The following is a 12,777-nucleotide window of genomic DNA, read 5'->3' as shown; positions in this document are numbered from 1 at the left end:
GTCGCTCACACAGCTGTTTGCGCACCACTTAGAAGAACGCTTTGTGCGCTCTATCATGATCAGAAAGTGCGTCACAAAACAGTTCATAATTCATAGTTAATTTTTACTTGCCAACGCAACTCTGTCGGCTATGTGAAGCAAACCGTATGACAGATGGCTCCCGTGAGCACAAATCTCAGCTTGTGGAAGGCTCGCATTGATCATGCGGTTGTAAAGGCTTCGAGGTCCTCAAAGTTGGTTCAGCGAAATCTCAGACACGCAGTTTGCAACGGTCCTTGCAATACGGCGCCAAAACCGATACGTATACGTTTTGTTTTTAGGCACCATGAAGACACTGAACCCTTGCCAGAAAAACAAACTTATACTGTTAAGGTGTGTGTGTGCGTGTGTCGGTGTGTGTTGCTGTTTAAAAATTGCAACTCGTATGAGGCAGCACCTTCAGCCAAAGCTGAGTATGTCTTGAATAAATAACAAAGAATAAAGGCTACCTGGTCTAGAAATCCCTACAGCAACTCACTCACTACACGGACGTCTTTGCAAGAGACGTTCTTAAACAACGATAATAGCTGCGCGATGTCGGCCCGCTATTAAAGGCTGGCGCCAGTTCCTCTATAGCACATCTCGAGGACTGCGCGCGCCTCCGCAGTCGAGAAAGGATTATTACACGCGGTTCCTTTAGAGAGCGAGGAGTGCATGGGCGGGCGGGCGCTTGCTCGAAAGAGCGAGTGTTGTCGCAAGCCTGAGAAAAAAAAAGGACTTCGTGTAGTGGGGACTAGAAGTACGCACTTCTCAGAATCCTCGACGAGAGGCGTTCCCGTTGATCGGCGGGGGACCTGTGCATCGTTCGAGACATGGACGAGGGCTCTTCAACGCGCGTCCTCCTCCGGTTGGCGAGGAGGCCCGCGCCGCTCGAGAAGCGCCGCCGGAACTTCTGTGCGTAGGCCTGCGTGGGAGCGAGGGATATGAGGGATAAGGAAAGGATGACACAGTATGTTACAGTAGTATACATTGAAAGCGCGGCGCTTTCTGGATCGGTCGTGCACTCTGAACACAAATGCGCCTTATACGGGAGTATAAAAGGGAGTAAGCCGTCCTCTACCATACACCCTTTTAAGAAAAGGAGTGCGCTTGAGGACAGCTTACTCCCTTTTTACTCCTTTCTGTTTAGAGTGTATATTTACACCCTAAGCACGAATATGCCTATAACGGAGTAAAAAGAGTGCGGCTTCGTTTTATAAAAGGGAGTGCGGTAGAGGACAGCTTACTCCATTTTTACTCCTTTCTGTTTAGAGTGTGTATTTACACCCTAAGAACGAATAGGCCTATAACGGAGTAAAAAGAGTGCGGCTTCGTTTTATAAAAGGGAGTGCGGTAGAGGACAGCTTACTCCCTTTTTACTCCTTTCTGTTTAGAGTGTGTATTTACACCCTAAGAACGAATAGGCCTATAACGAAGTAAAAAGAGTGCGGCTTCGTTTTATAAAAGGGAGTGCGGTAGAGGACAGCTTACTCCCTTTTTACTCCTTTCTGTTTAGAGTGTGTATTTACACCCTAAGAACGAATAGGCCTATAACGGAGTAAAAAGAGTGCGGCTTCGTTTTATAAAAGGGAGTGCGGTAGAGGACAGCTTACTCCATTTTTACTCCTTTCTGTTTAGAGTGTGTATTTACACCCTAAGAACGAATAGGCCTATAACGGAGTAAAAAGAGTGCGGCTTCGTTTTATAAAAGGGAGTGCGGTAGAGGACAGCTTACTCCATTTTTACTCCTTTCTGTTTAGAGTGTGTATTTACACCCTAAGAACGAATAGGCCTATAACGGAGTAAAAAGAGTGCGGCTTCGTTTTATAAAAGGGAGTGCGGTAGAGGACAGCTTACTCCATTTTTACTCCTTTCTGTTTAGAGTGTGTATTTACACCCTAAGAACGAATAGGCCTATAACGGAGTAAAAAGAGTGCGGCTTCGTTTTATAAAAGGGAGTGCGGTAGAGGACAGCTTACTCCATTTTTACTCCTTTCTGTTTAGAGTGTGTATTTACACCCTAAGAACGAATAGGCCTATAACGGAGTAAAAAGAGTGCGGCTTCGTTTTATAAAAGGGAGTGCGGTAGAGGACAGCTTACTCCCTTTTTACTCCTTTCTTTCTAGATTGTTGGGCGAAACTTGTTCTATAATTTTTTTAGTGATTATTCCACCTTTTACCTTTTTTTTCTTCCATCCTGCATTCTTTTTGTCCCGTTCCTTCTTTCTTGTTCAACATATGCTGTTAATTAATTGAAAAAATTAGTTGCTGCCAGGCTCGCTTTCGCAACGTGATTAACCCGGCTTTGTTTATTAGGTGTGTGGGTGGTTCAGTGCAAATTTCTGCAGATGAATGCTCTAGCCTTTGTAGCCCTTTATGAACTCCCTGTAACCTGTTCTTTAGTCTGTCCTTAACTGGGAATAAGGCAATAGTTGCATGTTCTAGTACGGCCGTGACAAACGAGCTCTGCAGGGCGTTCAAAATTAGTGATCGCGTGTTCGGAGAATCCTGCCAATTGGTGTGTCTAAGAATTGGAAGGGAGGAATGAAGGATTGGAGTAATGGAACAGTCTGTTGGAGTATACGTCTCTAATATAAGAAAATAAACAACGAGCTTTACACGAAAGCGTTCACCTCGCAGATTATGCGACAAGGCAGACACAAAGTGAGAGGATAAATGTCACCGTCAGTGCCTTGATTAGCTAGACTAGATTAATGAACTTTTTATCCCTGCAGCTAGCATTCATGTTTGCATTGAAAACTGTTTGTATTACCCCATTGAATTTGCCGAAATTTTCCTAACTCTCGCGTGCTTCGGGATAATCGCCCCCTAGAATTTTGACCCAATCCGCATAATTACGCATTGAAGTCGATGACACCCGACGCAAACCCCCCCCCCCCCTAGTGTGAAGCAGCTGTTGCGTCGGATGTTTCTTTTATTTCGAAAGGGATATCCTTCCGTACCTTCATCACCACGTTGAATGCGCAGTTACGTGTTTTTAACTGAAAATTTGGAGGCGGATATCGCGGAGCACGCGCCTGCTAGGAGAATCCTGTCAAACGGAGTGTCTAGGAATTGAAAAGGTGGAGCGAAGGATTGGAGTAATGGAATAGTCTATTGGAGTTTACGTCTCCTATATAAGCATGCACGGTGCAGTGGCTAAAAAGTTATGTGATTTTAGATTCAGAATATTCACGGTGACAATTATTCTTTCAGTGCCCGCTTAGTCTCGTAACCTGTGTGCGAAAACAGCTTGTATATACTGCTCATTGCTTATTAAAAAATCCGCAAAGCCCATTCTTGAATCCCTTGTTTAAGAAACTAATTCAAAACCCTGTAGAGTGGTCGAAGGTCTTTCTTAACAAAAAAAAAAAGAAAAGTCGTTTTGGTGCTGATAATGCGTAGCGATGGTCACGGAAATTGTTTTGGTTTGCTACACCAATGTATTTATGCTGCTTAACTGCATATAGCAAGATAGTTATTTGTGCAAGAGAATTCGGACACGTGGCTTACTAGTTAATCGTAATGGGCCTACTTTTGTACAGTTTTAACTCATCTGACATTTTCTACACCGCGCAGATTTCAATTGTAATGTATTAAGTGGTGGATGATGACCACGAGGGTTAATTTCATAGTACAGTGTTCAATCATTGGCAAAATGTCTCATGCTAGCATGAACACTAATGGGTAAGTCATTGATGATGATAAAGATTTGGTTTGGTTTTGTGGGGTTTAACGTCCCAAAGCGACTGAGGCTATCAGAGGCGCCGTAGTGGAGGGCTCCGAATAATTTCGACCACCTAGTGTTATTTAACGTGCACTGACATCGTACAGCCCTCAAGAGGAAAATGTACAAAATGTACAACAGCATAATCTTACCGGTACTCACCTACGGGGCAGAAACGTGGAGGCTAACGAAAACAGTTCAGCTTAAGTTAAGGACAACGCAGCGAGCCATGGAAAAAAAAATGATAGGTGTAACGTTAAGAGATCGGAAGCGGGCAGAGTGGGTGAGGGAACAAACAAGGGTTAATGACATCCTAGTCGAAATCAAGAGAAAGAAATGGGCTTGGGCAGGGCATGTAATGCGAAGGCAAGATAACCGCTGGTCCTTAAGGGTAACAGAGTGGGTTCCAAGAGAAAGTAAGCGTAGCAGGGGGCGGCAAAAGGTTAGGTGGGCGGATGAGATTAAGAAGTTTGCAGGCAAAGGGTGGATGCAGCTGGCAAAGGATAGGGTTAATTGGAGAGACATGGGAGAGGCCTTTGCCCTGCAGTGGGTGTAGTAAGGCTGATGATGATGATGACATCGTACAGCACACGGGCCTCTAGCATTTCGCCCCCATCGAAATGCGACCGCCGCGGCCGGGATCGAACTCGCGTCTTCCGGGCCAGCAGCCGAGCGTCATAACCACTGAGCCACTGCGGTGGCTCTAAAGAATAAAGCAGGAACTAAAACACTCCTCTGAGGGATACCCGGCGAAATTAAAGGAGAAAGCTATTTCTGAAAACAAAACCTATTAAACCCTAGAATTGCTGGTACTTGTCTCAAAATTTGAAACTTCAACAGCATGTTCAAGCTTCATGTGCCAGAAAAGTTTTCAGCTGAGGTAAGGAAAAGAAAAATGCATGGTATGGCATGATGTAACATGTTTTATGGGTTTAGACACTTCGAAGCTACAACTGCATGGCCAGGCTCGTTTAGAGAAACCTATGAGAGAAGCCGCAGCACAGAGGTCCAAATTACCCGTGATCACATCGGTTCCTTTAACGTGCGCTGGCGTGGGACTTTTTCTTTCATCCCTATCAACTTCTTATCTTCTATCGCCTAAATTCCTGTCCTTTAAGAAAATACACTTTACGGATGCAGAATTTTCGAATCCGAATGTTGGTATTATGGGGAGGTGGCAGATATGGGCTTGCCACGGAAACTCTCTCTGAAATCAATCATCCGACTGTTGAGGGGTGGGAGGAAGCTCTGTCTAGGTCAAGCGTCAAGAGCCAGGATTGGCTCATCACAAGAGCAAGGGCAGCAGCTAAATCCAACGGTATTTCGGACTAGGAACGCCGTACAAAAATTTTCTCCTCCTGCACTCTATCAAAACGCAGTAACCGCAGCATGCATTCGATGTTTCGACCAAACAACATAGCTACCCATCCACCAAGGCGGGTTGGAATGGAAAAGCTGCTTCCTTCTTTAGAGCACGTTAAATTAGCTGGCCCCTTAAGCGGTATAAAGAGCTTTGTCATCATCATTATCAGCCTAATAGTTCCACTTCAGAATGCATAATCACCGATTCGCGAGGGGCCTGTGGGAACGTCGAACAAGGCTGGGCTCCCTTCCTAGCCTTGTCGAATCTACCTAAATTGCCTACGGGATACGGACCCCGCACACCGTAACCTTATATGGGCCCCTACACATCAGGGGTTGGCAGGATACGAGGCAGCAGACGCAGCCGCCCGCACGCCCTCTCATCGGGCTGTTTTCTCCTCCCCACCCGATCAGGAACCCGATTTTAATCCGGTCTATACCTTCAAAGATGTTACAACATACTATCAAGATAGTCTTCGTCTTAACCCCCGCCCATGTAAAGGCCTCAAGAAGGTACATGAGCGGCTCCTTCTCCGCCTTCTCACTAATACATCGCTGTGCCCAGCAGCCCTAAAAAAATTTGACCCCTCCTTTAGCGGCAGCTGCCCGCACTGTAGAGCGGTGTCTTCGGATACCTATCCCATGGTGTGGGCCTGACCCTCCAATTCGGTTATTCCCTCCATCCCCAACCCAACCCGGAAGGACTGGGAGGCGACCCTGCTCCGCTGCCACGACTTACAGGCCGAACAAGCCTTCGTCGGGCGCGCCGGGCCGGTGGCCGATGGGGTCCCAAACTAGGGACCTCCACCTAGTCCTTGTAAGGACCGATCCCTTACGTGCTGATACAGTCATACCTTCTATCCTTTGTATAGCGAATAAATGTTTTCACCACCACCACCCACTTCAGAACAAAGGCGTCTCCTCTGTCACTGCAGTTAACCCTGTCCTGTGCCAGCTACGGCTGCCTTTTCTTCGCAAACTTCCTAATCTCATTCGCTTCCCTGATTCTCTGCAGCCGCCTGCAACGTTTCTGCTGGCTGCATTCTCGTGTGGACCGAACGAGCAAAAAAGATGGCCTCTTTGTTGCAAAGTGCGAAGTTAGATATCGGTGCCCTCAGGAAGCCTGTAGGCACATACACCATGCGCTTGGCGACGCCGAAAGCTAGTTGTGAAAGGGGCGTCAGTAGAGCGTTAGAGCACAGCACCTTGAATTGCTCCTCGCGGATGACGTCATTCTGCACCTCGGCGATGGCGCACTCGACGGTGAAGACCATGAGCACGGCCGTGAGGCTCGCTCCGAGCACCTGCGTGAGCAGCAGCGTGCAGCTCAGGGAGGCGAGCAGCAGGGAGCGCACGCGGGTGCCGAACCCCTGGAGCAGTAGGAAGGCGGCGCGCGTGTACAGGCTCGTGAAGTGGCGCAGCGCCAGCGCGAAGCTCAGGCCCAGGAACAGCGACACCACGGGCTCCTGCGATCCGGGCGACAGAGGAGGAGGGAGAGGGGAAGGTTACAACAAGAGGAAAGGCACGTTTTTTACTGCGGCTGAGAAACTTTGCCTTCTCTCCACAAAGGCTTCATACGCCAATGCCGGACAGTTTTATGTGATAATGCGCGTTCTAAAGCTGAAGCATTAAAATAGGGGGAGAGGAAGTATGGTCGTAGCAGAAAGCCCCCACGTTCACCGCTTCGAAAGTCGGTTCTGGATGCTTTCGAGTGAGTACAACCTGGGGTGGTCACGTGGTGCAAGTTGGTCTCTGGGAGAAGGTGCACTTAGAGGCAAGGGGTGGGGAAGGGGGGAAGGTCAGGTATAGCTATTACTGCCACTTATTCGCTGCATGATGGGGCGGGATGTCAGAGCGTTTAAATGCTTAGCTCATGGATTTTGAAGTTTCTCATTTGTTTACATCATATAAAACGATATCCGCGGAAAACAATGGGCTTTCGAACGTCACGAGCTTCACGATTGCCGGACGGCAAAATTTCGAGCTTTATTTAGGGTCAGTTAAGCCATTTCATGAGGGGGTTATCGACTGCAGGTACCATTTTTGTCATCCGACGAAGTTTGCACGATTTTGTCTATGACGTCAACTGGTGGTCCATGATGACGTCCTTGGTTGGTTGAAATCAGTTTCGGTTTCCTGTTTCTTTCTTTAATTCTTCTGACACAATATTTCGATAAATGATTTAACTAGCAGGTCGAGATCTGCGAAATACGACATGCGCTCAAAATCTACAAAAAATAACCCCGTAGTCTTCCTATATACATCCGTCTCGTGGCTATCGCTCACCGAGACGTATCCGCTGGCAACGTCGTCGGGCTGCATGATGTCGAAGAAGGGTAGCAACAGCAGCGGCAGCAGCGAAGGGGCCACGAAGGGCACGCTCTCCAGCACCCAGTACACGGCCATCAGGCAGGCGCAGAAAACGTACCGCACCGCCTCCTGTGGGCACAGAGGGCAGTCGCCGGTCAGGCCATGCGGTCAGACTACGCGGTCCGTCAATGAGAACAGTTCTGAACAAAAGCTGCCCTCGCTTTTTCTGATGATGACTATAATAATTATCATTTTTCAATGGCGCGAAAGATACTCGACCAAGAGAGTCATGGCTAGTGTATTTGAGGTTTGCACTGGGTAATGGCGGTGGAAGCATCTGCCTATACTGTCCTACCGGAAAAGACTAATGCGAATTCAACAAGACCATGTGCCGCCGCAGGTGACTCAGTGGTTATGGCGCTCGGCTGCTGACCCGAAAGACACGGGTTCGATCCCGGCCACGGCGGCCGAATTTCGATGGTGGCGGAATTCTAGAGGCCCATGTACTGTGCGATGTCAGTGCACGTTAAAGAACCCCAGGTGGTCGTAATGTACGGAGCCCTTCACTACAGCATACGTCATAGCCTGAGTCTCATTGGGACGTTAAGCCCCCATAAACCTAACAAAGTCATATTTTCCGATGGTTTAAAATCAACGAAGTCGAGGCTGCGTTTTGTGACAATTATTTTCAGAAATATTCTTACGCTTCTTTGCCATAGGTAAACCGCGTCTTTGACAACAGAGCACGTGAACGAGATTGCTTGCTGGCTGTCACTACTCATGTCACAGGTGACAGCTACCGATGGTAAAGGGTCATACGATTAACAGGGAAACGAGTTGTTAAAATATACTGCCGTACACAGACTATATATGATTGCCGCTCAAAAAGCTACAATAATTATAGGCCAAAGACTGTCTAATCTTGATAATCGCAAGCGTGCCGAGAGGATAGAATATGGATGTGACGTCACTGCGATGATTGCGATAAAGAGCCTGGATAGCGGAGGCCTCCTGTCACTTCCTTCCACCTCTGCTTTCGGAGGAAAGGCGTTTTTTTCCTTCGTTTGTTACCCAATATTCGCTTCTTTACTGCCATGAGATCATGTCCACAGTTTGGGGTTTTATTCTCGCATTAATCAATATTTACTGGAAATTATACTTCTGGATTACAAGCAACGAAGTTGGTGTGTATTATGAGCTAAGTATTTTTACCTGGAGGGCGTTTATCTTTAATTTTGGTCTGAATCTCAGTAAAAAAAAAAACACTTTTTGCGAACTTTGGAAGCGAATGTCTTAAAAAGTACTGTTTGACAATTTTAAAGTTACGCTTTTAGTGTAAACTAAAGCAATAGGGGAAAGAACAAAAATTATTATGGCTGAGACGTTAACGACGCTTATGTAAAAAGCTTCGAACACGCCGCAATTGTTTATTTTTTACCGAACCAAGAAAACGCGTGAGAATTCTAGCATGGCTTCACTAACAAAGTAGATGAAAGAACAACATAACTGAAATGTTCTAATTTGAGATTTGTTATTGTACCTTGTTTCCCATTTGATTCCAGAATGTTAACCCCAAGTTTTGCTTCTTCGTGAAAACTTCAAATAGCTCTAAATAATGTTTTTCGAGAAAATATTTCTTTTAAACTCCATTCACACAATCGCCAACAAGCACATTTTTTTTTAAAGAATCGGCGGTGGTCCCTTTTGAGGTCTGAAACGTTTCACGCGGAATGACACCATATGAGTGAATAAAAAAAAACATCTTAGGAACTTGAAATTTTTAGATGCCAGTGCTCTAATAAGTACCACCAGGGGATTAACTGAGGTACATGCGTACAGTATAACGGGACTTGAAGGTTATCACATTCGTTGAGGCTGAAACGGACCAAGATTTTTTTTTCCTTGCGAGACGTCACTTAGTCCACAAGAAACGACAGTGCAGGACAGAAAAATCATTCGGCTAGCTAAGCTCATGCATTCAATGCAGCGTTCTTGCGAGAATAAACCATGTTAGCGGAGTTTAATCCGACTAGGATAAGCCTGAAGTGACCACTTTAAAATCGCGCTAGACTGTGAAATAATATACTTAAAAACTAATAGCAAACTAGCTATAAGTGCGCTGTATAGTCTGGAAATTGTGCTGCTGTTTACGATGTGCAGTGAGGAAATAGTGGCAGGAAGAGAAAACACTGTTCAGCAGAGCTGACTGGTGGATTAGATGGTACGTCATTACTGCTGGAAAGTGGTTTCGCCTGAAGATTACAAAGCGCACCGGGACCGGGGAGAGGGTTTATGAGAAGACCTCAAACATGGCCTCAAGTGTTCTGTTTCGTCCATGCTAATCCCCTTTTCGGTCACGTGTGTTTTGTAATCCTCAAGCACAACCATCTTCCTACAGCAGGGGATACATGTATCTAGGTCATGTTATGACCGCAAATCTGAACCGCCAGAAAGAAATTGCCAAGAGAATAAGAATGGGTCGAAGTCGTCCAACGAGTTTTGCGGGCGTTCACAAGTTACGAGTAGCAGCTTAATGAAGCAAGCAAAGCTAAAAGCATGTAACGGCTTTTTCTGCCTGTATTTAGCCATGAAGCTATGAAAAAGCTGGCATTAATGACGTACAACCGAAAATGCACAGGAGGAGGTGCGCTTGGCTCAGGTATGGTATGCGATGAATAACTGACGGTCTATCACAGTAACAGTACGAATTCCAAGCGAAGGAAATCGTAGCTGGTAACGGCCAGAAGTCAGGAGGGAATCTGATATAAGGGGCATTTTATAGGGACAGGGTGTACACTGCTGGTGCACGGCAGAGCTCATTGGGAGAGGCCTTCGTTCTAGAGTGGACAAAACATAGCTGCTGTTTCTGACGCCTACCCATATTTTAGCCACTGATGTCTGTACCAAGCAGTGGCGGCTACCAACTGCAAAGCAGCTTGGAAGCTTAACACAATGCGGTGGCGTCTTGTTCCCATATTTCCAGCCATATAAGTTGCTGCAACACTTTGGAAGCAACCCCACTGCGGTTTCTCCTTATGCGCCTTCATACGCAGCACCAAATATGCGCAGACATCGCAGTGGGCCCTACTGTTTCGATTGCCAGATAAATCCCTAGGCTCTGAGCAGCAGGCCGGTGAAGGCCTTCGTGAACTGAGCTGCGGCCCAACCCCGCGTGTTCGAAGTCACACGGAGTGTGGTAGTATTCCTCCAGCCTAGGTCAAAAGCTCCAAGGAGAACAAGTTTCGGCGCTGACCTGTAGCAAGGCACTTGCAGACCCCATGAACCTCCATATGTTTGGAGTGTGAGAACTGCCTTCCTCATCCTTCGGGAACGTTAGACTTTCAAAGGTGACGAAAGGGCCCGAATGCACGTTTTAGCACATAATCCTGTGGTTCAGAGGCTTTTGAGCAAGGCAGTGGATGTCTGAAAAGAATGCAGGCTCGAAGAGCCTAAATGTGCCCACATAACGCGATACTGTGCCAAGCTAGATGAGCATATGCGAGAAAGCTAAGCGACTACAATGCAGTAGTCGCGGATACAACTCGGGAACGAAGCAGCCAATACCCTAAAAAGCGGCCCTACAGAATACAGAATATGGCGTCGACCTATTTCATGACGTCATGGTCTACCGCCTTGCGTTATAGCTACGCCAAGTTAGCAGACATAAGGCGGCTGACTAGGACGCCTTCTTTAAGCGGCGTTTGCTGCTCCGTCCTTGAGCTGTGTCCGACTAAAGCTAGCTGTCGTCATGACAGCGATGTCGAAACAACCCTCTCTCGCCTGGTTGTCGGATAACGCGAGCATGGGTGACAGGAAGACTGGCGCCACGTAGCTGCAGAGCACCCGGTTGGGCAGCCGCCGGTTCTGGCTGTCCGTCGACTCCGGGTAGGTCAGCATGGTCGCCGCTGGTCAGAGCCAGGTCTCCGCTGGCTCGCTCCCCGCGATGAGCGCGGGCCTTCTTCTTCTTCTTCTTCACCCCAGGTATATGGCACATACCCACGCGGGGGGATTGGCCAAGGTGTAGTTGAATAAACAAAGAAGTTTCCATGGAAGATGATGACAAAAATGTAGCACCAATCGTGAATTTTGAAAAATCAATGAAGGTGATTGAGGAACGTGTTAATGCGCTGGCGATAGTGAAAGTGCAAGCATGCGTTGTTAGCGGCGTTGCAGCCACATCGTCATCACTATCATAATTGTCACCATGTCTTTTTCTAGACTTAAATAGCGTGGTCGGGACTCTTTTCCTGCTTGGGAAGCCTCGGGCATGGCTATAGGAGAGCTGTTAGCGCTGAGAGTTGTTGTTGTTGTTGTTGTTAGCTTACAAAAGATAGCACATACCCACAAAGGGGGATTGGCCAAGAATCGAGAGGCAGAGGTTGCTTTTCGCCTGAAAATAAAAAAGACAAAATAAAAGCACGCGGCAGAGCTTCACCTGTGGATTCTACCTCAAGTAGGGCAGGGATTGAAAAGGGATAAGAGTTGGGATGAAAAAGAGATAAAGGAATAATTGATGAAGTCAAATTATAACAATGCATAGAAAATTGGCGGTGGTTTAGCTCTGGTTAAACCTGGTGTGACGCGATAGCTACAGCTGGCCGAGTGTAACTTGGTCACGTGACCAACCACGTGACGAACAACGTGATCAGCCACGGCGCCGCGCCACCGGCAGCTGCTCCGCACCACGTGACCAACCACCTGACAGCATGGCGGCGCAGCTACAGGGTGGCGGCGCTGCCACCGCCATGGCGCCACCACTCTGAAGGCTAGAAATGCTACCATAATGTAGCTATCGCTACAAAAGAAAATATTGTAACATTTAGCAAGGCAGTCTCTACTTCTAGTTCACTTTAGCCATACTAAAGAGGAGGTTCAGGCTCAGGATAATAGCACTCACTCGCCCACGCGGCTAACCACACGGCTCTGTTAGGCGATAGTAAACTGAAGACTCTGCATTGGCATTATCTGCAAGACGTTCGTGATGTGTCTCTCAGCTTCGCGAATAAATATGTGCATAGCAGAGATGACGAAAAGAAAAATAATGTAACAACACGAATAACACTAGAAAGAAACAAGTCTAAAAATACAGGCCGAACCACGACAAATGTGGCTCTTTTTATTTATTGCTTCAAATGCCATTCCGTGTATCTGCTGCTTAATTATGCTCTCCAGCTATCTGCTTGCACCGCCAGGCGCACGTCGCTGATCAGCGACATCTCTTAATGTTTACACCTCTCTTTCTCTAGCCTCTGCCTCTGAAAGCTTTCCATTGCAGTTTCATGCTTTGTGTAGGAACGTAGCAGTCGCTTACTCAAGTGCAGTCAAGTGTGTAGTGTGTCAAGTGCAGTGAGGTCTTGCAT

The 12,777-nt window shown here is 47.1% G+C and overlaps 1 protein-coding gene across 1 annotated transcript in view; it reads right to left on the bottom strand.

Annotated features, from left to right (window-relative positions):
- Positions 1–11,314, bottom strand: part of LOC144119809 (uncharacterized) — a 36,640-nt gene extending 25,326 nt beyond the window's left edge. The window contains exons 1-4 of the mRNA XM_077652346.1: positions 11,198–11,314; positions 7,394–7,546; positions 6,313–6,573; positions 787–943 (exon numbers count right to left, since the gene is read on the bottom strand). Of these exons, the coding sequence (XP_077508472.1) occupies positions 787–943; positions 6,313–6,573; positions 7,394–7,546; positions 11,198–11,314 (688 nt within the window). The remainder of the gene's footprint in view (positions 1–786; positions 944–6,312; positions 6,574–7,393; positions 7,547–11,197) is intronic.
- Positions 11,315–12,777: the final 1,463 nt, after the last annotated feature.

The sequence above is a fragment of the Amblyomma americanum genome, chromosome 2 (genome assembly GCF_052857255.1).
Source record: "Amblyomma americanum isolate KBUSLIRL-KWMA chromosome 2, ASM5285725v1, whole genome shotgun sequence".
Classification (NCBI taxonomy): domain Eukaryota; kingdom Metazoa; phylum Arthropoda; class Arachnida; order Ixodida; family Ixodidae; genus Amblyomma; species Amblyomma americanum.
This window is presented reverse-complemented; position numbering and strand designations above follow the sequence as displayed.